A 10,905-nucleotide genomic window follows, 5' to 3' on the forward strand; every position below is an offset into this window, starting at 1 on the left:
CCTGAGAGTGTCAGTGATGGGGAATTCACTGTATATGTGATCCTGAGTGTGTCAGTGATAGGGAAATCACTGTATAGGTGATCCTGAGTGTGTCAGTGATGGGGAATTCACTGGATGTGCGATTACGAGTGAGGCCAAGATAGACAATCTCTGAATATTTGAATGTGAATATGGTTGAAATAAAAAGAATTCCCTGGTTATGTGCTTATGAAAATGATTGCATTAGCGATATCACTAGATGTAAAATTCTGAACATTGGCGATTGACTTCCGTTGGACTGACACCCTTGAGCACTTTATGAATGCCTCGTGTGCCTACTCAGGGGACAAGCATCAGTTTGATCGTAAAATTCCCAGCCCCTTCGGGGCCTTGCCCTTACAGAGCCCTAAGGTTCACGGAAATCCACACTCCGGCCGTCCCAGTCATTGTCGCTGCTCCATTGGTTGTCTGGGGCCACGCTCTGGCATCGCCTTTGCCCTTTAAAACACTCCTTAAAAAAGGCCTCTTTGGTCACCCGACCCAAATATCTCTTTGTGTAGTCCAGTGTCACACTTTGTTTCTCCATGCTCAGGTGAAGCACTTTGAAATGTTTCATTACGACGCTACGCAAACATAAGTTGTTGTTGAACTGCGTATCTCTTGTAGGAAATACCAGTGTTAAAGGGCCTGCGAAGAAATTTCACGGCTGTCTGTGTGGACGACACTGAGCTCCTGGTAGTGGACAAAGAGGACTTCTTTGAAAACAGACTTGATCAGGTGCTTGTGGAAGAATCTCATCATCGCTTTATATTTTTCAGGTAGATTAATTCCAACTGTTTTTTTTTAGTTTCTTGATCATACATGGCTTCTTTCCCCCTGAAAGTTAAGGGAAGAATCCTATTGTGCTTTTGCTGATTTTTGCCATGTCGCTGTAAGTCTGATTTCTCTCAGGGTAAGGCCACAAACATGATCGTACTCAATGGCAGAACTATCTCAAGGGGACGAATGGCCTCCTCCTGCTCCTGTTTCCTTTGATGCAATGTTCTTATTTGCCACTTAAGATTTCCGATTGGAGGACAAGAAACACACCCATGCAGATGGCCTAAAGGCTCTCCGTTTCTTCCTGTCCCGCAGGCCCGGCCAGTCCCCCTCCACTGACACCCTTGTCCGCTTAGCTGAACTCGTCCTCACCCTTAACAACTTCTCCTTCAATTTCCTCCCACTTCCTACAGACAAAAGGGGGTGGCCATGGGTACCCGCATAGGCCCAAGCTATGCCTGCCTCTTTGTAGGTTACGTGGAACAATCCCTCTTCCGTACCTACACCGGCCCTAAACCCCACCTCTTCCTCTGTTACATCGATGACTGTATCAGCGCCACCTCGTGCTCCCACGAGGAGCTCGAACAGTTCATCCACTTCACTAACACCTTCCACCCCAACATTAAGTTCACCTGGACCATCTCCGATGCCTCTCCGTCCTTCCTGGACCTCTCTATTTCCATCTCTGGCAACCACCTGGAAACTGATATCCATTTCAAGCCTACGGACTCCCACAACTACCTAGAATACACCTCCTTTCACCCACCTTCCTGTAAAAATGCCATCCCTTATTCCCAATTCCTTCGCCTCCACTGCATCTGCTCCCAAGATAAGGCATTCCACTCCCCGACATCCCAGATGTCCTCGTTTTTCAAGGACTGCAACTTCCCCTCCACAGTGGTCGAAAATGCCCTCAACCACATCTCTCACGCTTCCCGCAACTCATCCCTCATACACCCTCCCTGCAATAACAACAAAAACAGAATCCCCCTCATCCTCACATACCACCCCACCAACCTCCGGATCCAACGCATCATCCTCCGGCACTTCCGCCACCTACAATCCGACCCCACTACCAAAGACATTTTTCCCTCCCCATCCTTATCTGCCTTCCGAAGGTACCAGTCTCTCCGTGACTCCCTTGTCCGCTCCACACTCCCCACCAGCCCCACCACCCCCAGCACTTTTCCCTACAACCACAGGAAGTGCTACACCCACCCCCACACCTCCCCCCTCACCCCCATCCCAGGCCCCAAGAACAACTTCCACATTAAACAGATGTTCACTTGCACATCTGCTAATGTGGTTCCAGATGTGGCCTCCTCTACATCGGGGAAACCAAGCAGAGGCTTGGGGACAGCTTTGCAGAACACCTACGCTCGGTTCGCACTAAACAACTGCACCTCCCATTCCTCAGATGACATATCCATCCTGGGCCTCCTGCAGTGCCACAACGATGCTACCCGAAGGTTGCAGGAACTGCACCTCATATTCCGCTTGGGAACCCTGCAGCCCAATGGTATCAATGTGGACCTCACAAGCTTCAAAATCTCCCCGCCCCCGACCGCATCCCAGAACCAGCCCAGCTTGTCCCCGCCTCCCTAACCCATCCGTCCTTCTTCCCACCGATCCACTCCTCCCACCCCCCCCCCCCCACCTCCTACTGACCAGCCTCATCCTGCCTCCTTGACCTATCCGTCTTCCCTGGACTCACCAATTCCCACCCTAACTCCCCACTTACACTCACTTTTACTGTCTCCATCCCCACCTCCTTGACCTGTTCGTCTGCTCTCCACCTACCTGCCCCTATTATCCATCTTCCATCTGCCTCCCCCTCTCTCCCTATTTATTTCAGAATCCCCTTCCCCTCCCCCATTTCTGAAGAAGGGTCCAGACCCGAAACATCAGCCTTCCTGCTCCTCTGATGCTGCTTGGCCTGCTGTGTTCATCCAGCTCTACACCTTGTTATCTCAGATTCTCCAGCATCGGCAGTTCCTACTATCTCTTGCCTCGAGTCTGAAGATTTTCTTCACCAGTCTTGTCTCCGTTTCTGCCTAAGTCTGTAACTAATCGCCTTACTCGGTCTCGTGCCATCTTCAAACTCTCTCCCATTCATACCTACGTTTAGGTCATTATCCTAACCCTAACCCTGTCTGTCCAAAACAAGCAGCAGCCAGAAAACCATCTCTAGGGGAGACCTTACTGCACACTCCCCTCCAAAATGATGAGCAACTATTCAATACTATTCTCTGGTTTCTGTTGCCTAGCTCTCCACCCTCTTAGATACTTCAGCAAATAAGACCATAATAAGATAATAAGATCATAATAAGATCCAAATAAGAACGTAAGACATCAGAGCATAAATTAGGCCATTTGGCCCATCGAGTCTGCTCCGCCATTCAATCATGGCTGATAAGTTCAGAACGTAACATAAGAACTAGGAGCAGGAGTAGGCCATCTGGCCCCTCGAGCCTGCCCCGCCATTTAATAAGATCATGGCTTTTTGAGACTCAGCTCCACTTACCCGCCCACTCACCATAACCCTTAATTCCTTTACTGTTCAAAAATTTATCTAGCCTTGCCTTAAAAACATTCAGCGAGGTAGCTTCAACCGCTTCACTGGGCAGGGAATTCCACAGATTCACAACCCTTTGGGTGAAGAAGTTCCTCCTGACCTCAGTCCTACATCTGCTTCTCTTTATTTTGAGGCGATGCCCTCTAGTCCTAGTTTCACCTGCGAGCAGAAACAACTTCCCTGCCTCCACTTATCTATTCCCTTCATAATCTTATATGTTTCTATAAGATCTCCCCTTATTCTTCTGAATTCCAATGAGTATAATCCCAGTCTACTCAGTCTCTCCTCATAATCCAACCCTCTCAACTCTGGAATCAACCGAGTGAATCACCTCTGCACCCCCTCCAGTGTTAGTATATCCTTTCTCAAGTAAGGAGACCAAAACTGCACACAGTACTCCAGGTGTGGCCTCACCAGGACCCTATACAGCTGCAGCATAGCCTCCCTATTTTTAAACTCCATCCCTCTAGCAGTGACAGACAAAATTCCATTTGTCTTTTTAATTACCTGCTGCACCTGCAATCCTACTTTTAGCGATTCATGCACAAGGAAACCCAAGTCCATCTGCACAGCAGCGTGCTGCAATTTTTCACCATTTAAAACATAGTCCATTTTGCTGTTATTCCTACCAAAATGGATGACCTCACACTTATCAACATTGTACTCCATCTGCCAGACCTTTGCCCACTCACTTAGACTATCTATATCCCTCTGCAGACTTTCAGTGTCTTCTGCACACTTTGCTCTACCACTCACCTTAGTGTCATCTGCAAATTTTGACATACCACACTTAGTCCCCAACTCCAAATCATCTATGTAAATTGTAAACAGTTGCGGTCCCAACACTGATCCCTGAGGCACACCACTAGCCACTGACCGCCAACCAGAAAAATACCCATTTACCCCTACTCTTTGCTTTCTACTGGTCAACCAATCCTCTATCCATGCCAATACATTACTGTAATACCGTGCAACTTTATCTTATATAGCAGCCTTTGGTGTGGCACCTTGTCAAATGCCTTCTGGAAATTCAGATCCAGAGGTTCCCCATTGTCCACCGTGCAAGTAATGTCCTCAAAGAATTCCACCAAATTAGTTAAACATGACCTACCCTTCATGAACCCATGCTGGGTGTTCCCAATGGGACAATTTATATCCAGTTGTCTTGCTATTTCTTCCTTAATGATAGATTTAAGCATTTTCCCCACTACCGAAGTTAAGCTAATTGGCCTATAGTTACCTGCTTTTTGTCTACTTCCTTTTTTAAACATCATTGGCTATTTTCCAATCTGCGGGAACCACCCCAGAGTCCAGTGAATTTTGGTAAATAATTACTAGTGCATTTGCTATTTCCCCCATCACCTCTTTTAGTACCCTGGGATGCATTTCATCAGGGCCAGGAGACTTGTCTACCTTTAGCCCCATTAGCTTGCCCAGCACTGCCTCCTTAGTGATAATGATAGTTTCTAGGTCCTCACCTGCTATAACCTTCTTGCCATCAGTTTTCGGCATGTTATTTGTTTCTTCCACTGTGAAGACGGACACAAAATAACTGTTTAATGTCTCGGCTATTTCCTCATTCCCAGTTATTAAATTGGCCTTCTCATCTTCTAAAGGACCAATGTTTACCTTCGCCACTCTTTTAAGATTTACGTATTTATAGAAACTTTTGCTGCCTGTTTTTATATTATGAGCTAGTTTACTCTCATAATCTATCTTACTTTTCTTTATAACTTTTTTGTGGCTTTCTGTTGGCCTTTAAAGATTTCCCACTCTACTAGTTTCCCACTACTCTTTGCTTTTTTGTATATGTTTTTTTTTCAATCTGATACTTTCCTTTATTTCCTTGGACTTCTCTCTTTTCCTACAGTTCTTCCTTATCACTGGAATATACTTCTGCTGAGCACTGTGAAAAATCATTTTGAAAGTCCTCCACTGTTCCTCAATTGATCCAGCATAAAGTTCTTGCTCTTATTCTACCTTAGCTAACTCCTCCTTCATTCCTTCATAGTCTCCTTTGTTTAAGCACAGGACATAGGTACTGGATTTAACCTTCTCATGCTCCATCTGTATTTTAAATTCAACCATACTGTGATCGCTCCTTCCGAGAGGATCCCTAACTGTGAGATCATTAAGTATTCCTGTCTCATTACACAGGACTAGATCTAGGATACTTGCTCCCTCGTAGGTTCCATTACATATTGTTCAAGGAAATTATCGCGGATGCAATCTATGAACCTCTCCTCAAGGCTGCCATGACCGACCTGGTTTGACCAATCGATATGTAGATTAAAATCCCCCATGATAATTGCTGTAACATTTTTACATGCATTAACTATTTCTATGTTTATTGCCTGCCCCACCACAATGTCATTATTTGGTGGCCTATAGACCACACCTATCAGTGACTTCTCCCTGCTATTCCTAATTTCCACCCAAATGGATTCACCCTTTTGTTCAGTAGAACCTATATCATCTCTCACTACCGCCCTGACATCATCCTTAAAAATCAGAGCGACACCACCTCCCTTACCTTTCTGTCTGTCCTTCCGAACAGTTTGATACCCCTGGATATTTAGCTCCCAGTCATGACCATCCTGCAACCATATCTCTGTAATGGCCACTAAATCATACCCATTTGCCATGTTTTGCGCTGTCAACTCATCCACCTTGTTCCGTATGCTCCGAGCATTCGGATAAAGTGCCCTTATGCCAGTTTTTGCACCTTTTTGGGTCCTATCACCTCCATTACTAACAGCTCTTAAGTTGCCCTTCCCTTTAACTTTTTTCCTAATTTTCAGTGGAGTTGAAGCTTCCTCGTCACCTGCTAACCTGCTGCTTTGCCTTCCATTTATTGTTATACTCCCTGTACGCCCACTCCTCCCTTCCCCCCCTGCTTACTAGTTTAAAGTCCTATTGACCACCCTATTTACCCTTTTCACCAGAACACTGGACCCGGCCCTGTTCAGGTGGAATCCATCCCAGCAATATAGGTCCCTCCTGTCCCAGAACTGATGCCAGTGCACCATGAAAAGGAAACCCTCTTTCCTACGCCACTCTTTTAGCCACGTGTTTACTTCCCTGATCCTCGCCTCGCTATGCCAATTTGCACATGGCTCAGGCAGCAATCCAGAGATTACGACCCTTGAAGACATGTTTTTTAATTTTGTTCCTAGCTTTTCATAATCCCGAAACATGTCTTTTTCCTAGTCCTGCCTTTGTTGTTGGTACCTACGTGGACCACAACAACTGGATCCTCCCCCTCCCTCTCTAGTATCCTCTCAAGCCGGTCAGAGATGTCTCGCACCCTGGCACAGGGCAGGCAACACACCATGTGGGATTCTCTATCCTGCTCGCAAAGGATACTGTCCATCCCCCTGATGATGGAATCCCTTACAACTACAATCTGTCTTCTTGCTCCCCCCTCTTGAATGGTTTCCTGACTCATTCTTCCTGCAGCCCTGTTCCTCATCCACGTAGGGAGCAAGTGCCTCATACCTGTGGGACAATGTCAAGGGCTGTGGCTCCTGTGTTCCTGTCTGCAGGGTCCCTCTACCTGCCTCACTCGCAGTCACACACTGCTGTCCCTGGCCGCCGATCGAGTTAACATTAGTTAATCTACCAGGTGTGACTGCCTCCTGGAACACAGCATCCAGGTATTTCTCCCCCTCCCCGATGTGCTGCAGTGTTTGGAGTTCGGATTCCAGCTCATCAATTTTGAGCCGGAACTCCTCAAGCAGCCAACACTTGCTGCAGATGTGGTCCCTGCCATTCTCAATGGGATCAGCTAGCTCCCACATCGTACAGCTACAACACATTATCTGATCTGCCATCTCTACTTAGTTAATTATTTAAAATTAATTAGTTTTTTTTTAGTTTCGCAGTGTTCTCTCTTTAAGTGTTCTCTGCACCAGTAAGTTTACTCCGTTATATACTCAAACAGACTCCAGTTTTGCCTTCCGAACCACTCCCGGAGATTTGGCGTCTGGGTGACCTCCCCGAAAGATAACAAAGAGATGAGAAAAAAAATGCAAAATAGCTTACCTGCTCACCACACTTAGTCTTTATTATTAAGTTAGAGGAGGTGGAAGGATGGGAGACACTACACGTGTAGTGTCTCAGGTATTAGTTACTTCCCAAATTTATTTGGTGAAAGATAACCGTTACCCAGCCGACCACTCGTGCCCGCTCTGGAACTCCTCCTCTGCTGAACAACTGAAGGCTGCAGTCACGCGAGGTAAGACTTTTATAACGAAAGCTTACCTTCCCGGCTGCCCTCGCACTCTCTCCCGGACTCCCACCACCGAACCACGTTCCTCAACCCCATTGTCCCACTTTCTCCCCATAACCCTTGATCCCCCTGACAATCAAGAACCTATCTATCTCTGTCTCAAACATACTCAATGACCTGGCCTCCAAAGCCTTCTGTGGCAGTGAATTCCATAGAGTCACCACTCTCTGGCTGAAGAAGTTTCTCCTTATCTCCGTTCTAAAAGGCCTTCCCTTTACTCTAAGGCTGTGCCCTGGGGTCCTAGCCTCTCCTACCAATGGAAGCATCTTCCCAACATCCAGTCTGTCCAGGCCATTCAGTATTCTGTAAGTTTCAATTAGATCCCCCCTCATCCTTCTAAACTCCATTGAGTATAGACCCAGAGTTCTCAAATATTCCTCATATGTTAAGCTCTTCATTCCTGGGACCATTCTCGTGATCCTCCTCTGAACCCGCTCCAGGGCCAGTACATCCTTCCTGAGGTATGGGGGCCTGAAATTGCTGACGATACTCTAAATGTGGTCTGATCAGGGCCTTATAAAGCCCGAGAAATACATCCCCGCTTTTATATTCAGATCTTCTCAAAATAAATGCCAAAGTTGCATTTGTCTTCCTAACTACGGACTCAGCCTGCAAGTTTACCATGAGAGAATCCTGGACTAGACCTCCCAAGTCTCTTTGCACTTCACACTTCTGAATTTTCTCCCCATTTAGAAAATAGTCCATGCTTTTATTCTTCTTAACTGTCCCTCATGCCTCTATAGTGGCCTTTATTCAGCTGTAATATCATTACCTCTGATTTCATCTTCTCCCTCTCAAATTACAGATAAATTCAATCATATTATGGTCATTGCCTCCTAATGGTTCCTCCACCTTAAACCCCCTAATCAAGTCTGCCTCAATGCACAGCACTAAATCCAGTATTGCATGTTCCCTTGTGGGCTCCACCACAAGCTGCTCCAAAAAGCCATCCATTGACATTCCACAAACTCCTTTTCTTGCAATCCACTACCAACCTGATTTCCCAGTCCACCTGCATATTGAAATCCCCCATGATCACCTTAACCTTGCCTTTCTTACACACCTTTTCTATCTCCTGGTGTATCTTGCACCCCAGTTCCTGACTACTGTTTGAAGGCCTGTACATAATTCCAGCTATGTTTCTTTTTATCTCTGCAGTTCCTCAACTGTATCCACACAGATTCTACACCATCTGACCCTACTTCATTTCTTACTATTGATTTAATTTCATTTCTTACTAATAAGGCAACCCCGCCCCCTATGCCCAGCTGCCTATCTTTCGATAGGATGTATATCCTCGGATATTCAGCTCCCAATCCTGATCCCCTTGCAGCCATGTCTCCGTGATGCTCACCACGTCGTATCTGCCAATTTCGATCTGTGCCACAAGCTCATTTACCTTCTTTCTCATACTGCATGCATTCACATATAACACCTTCAGTCTTGTATTAACCATCCCTCTTCTCATTGTCATTCATTTATCCAGTGTGCTTGAAGTTTGATTCCCAACCCTTTCCAAACACTCTGTCCTATTTGTGTCTGTGCTGGTGACTTTAATAACCTCGCCTGAATTCTCCTTTCCTGTTATTTCTTTCATATTTTTCCACACAGTTGAATCTCCCCCTACAGATGTTAATCTGCTGCTTTGTTTCCTACTGGGGGAAGTTTTACCATTCCCTTACCCATCACTTTGTAGTTTAAAATCCTGTTGACCAGCCTATTTACCCTTCTTGCTAGAACATTGGTCCCAGCTTGGTTCAGATGGAGACTGTCCCAGTGGTACAGATCCCTCCTGTTCCAATACTGATACCAGTGCCCTATGCCAATTTGCACGTGGCTCGGGCAGTAATCCGGAGATTATAACCCTTGAGGACCTGCTCTTTAAATTCGTTCCTAGCTCCTGATGATCCCTGAACAGGTTCTCTTTTCTAGTCTTGCCTGTGTTGTTTGTTCCGGCATGGACCACAACAACTGGATCCTCCCCCTCCTGCTCCGATATCCTTTCAAGCCGGTCAGAGATATCCCTTACCCTGACACTGGGCAGGCAACCCACCATGCAGGACTCTCGATCCTGCTTACAAAGGATACCATCTATCCTCCTAATTATAGAATCCCCTGCTACTACCACCTGTCTTTTTGCTCCCCCCTCTTGAATGACCTCCCATACCACGGTGCAGTGGTCAGTTGGCTCATCCTCCCTGCAGCCCTTTTCCTCAACCACACAGGGAGCAAGTACTTCATATCTGTTGGACAAGGTCAAGAGCTGAGACTCCTCTGTTCCTGACTGCAGGGTCCCTCTACCTGCCTCGCGTACAGTCACACCCTGCTGTTCCTGGCAACTGACCAAATTTGAAGTACTTAATCTACGAGGTGTGACTGCCTCCTGAAACAAATCGTCCAGGTACTTCTCCCCCTCCCGGATGTGCCACAGTGTTTGAAGCTCCGATTCCAGCTCATCAACGCTGAGCCGAAGTTCCTCGAGCAACCAACACTTTGCTGCAGATGTGGTCACCGCCGTTCACAATGGGATCAGCCAGCTCCCACATCATACAGTTACAACACATCTCCTGCCCAGCCATCTCTACTTAGTTAATTACTTTATTGAGTTAATTAAATTTGTTGATCCTTCTTTGCTGTGTTCTTAACTGTCCCTGGACAAGACTTCCTCCTCAAAACTCTGTTTGGTAGTGGTTGGGGAAAATCTTCACCCCAACTGCCCAATCAGCGTCATCTGCTGGATGCAGAGTTGATCAGAACTTATGGAAGCTGATTCAATGGTGATTTTCAAGAAAAAGGACCTTCATAAATCCTTGAAATGACATAATTTGCGGGATTACACTGACGAAACAGGATAGTGGAACTGAATGGATGGCTCATTCGGAGGGCCAGTATGAGACATGATTGTCCAGGCTCCAGGTTCCATGTTGCAGGATTCTTTCTACGAGTGCCAGGAGTCCAGGCTCCAGGCCTCTAGCCACCAGGAGTCCAGGCTCCAGGCCTATTGCCACCAAGAGTCCAGACTCCAGGCCTACAGCCACAGGAGTCCAGGCTCCAGGCCTATTGCCACCAGGAGTCCAGGCTCCAGGCCTATTGCCACCAGGAGTCCAGACTCCAGGCCTACAGCCACCAGGAGTCTAGAATCCAGACCCAAAGTCACCAGGAGTCCAGGTGCCAGGCCTACCACTGCCAGCAGTCCAGGCTCCAGGCCTATTGTCACCAGGAGTCCAGGCTCCAGGCCTCT

At 46.8% G+C, this 10,905-nt stretch overlaps 1 protein-coding gene across 1 annotated transcript in view; it reads left to right on the forward strand.

Annotated features, from left to right (window-relative positions):
- LOC109913326 (cyclic nucleotide-binding domain-containing protein 2) overlaps positions 1 to 10,905 on the forward strand; it is a 60,745-nt gene that overhangs the window by 27,819 nt on the left and 22,021 nt on the right. The window contains exon 8 of the mRNA XM_048598698.1: positions 646 to 797. Coding sequence (XP_048454655.1) covers positions 646 to 797 — 152 coding nt within the window. The remainder of the gene's footprint in view (positions 1 to 645; positions 798 to 10,905) is intronic.

The sequence above is a fragment of the Rhincodon typus genome, chromosome 7, assembly GCF_021869965.1.
Source record: "Rhincodon typus isolate 14 chromosome 7, sRhiTyp1.1, whole genome shotgun sequence".
NCBI lineage: Eukaryota > Metazoa > Chordata > Chondrichthyes > Orectolobiformes > Rhincodontidae > Rhincodon > Rhincodon typus.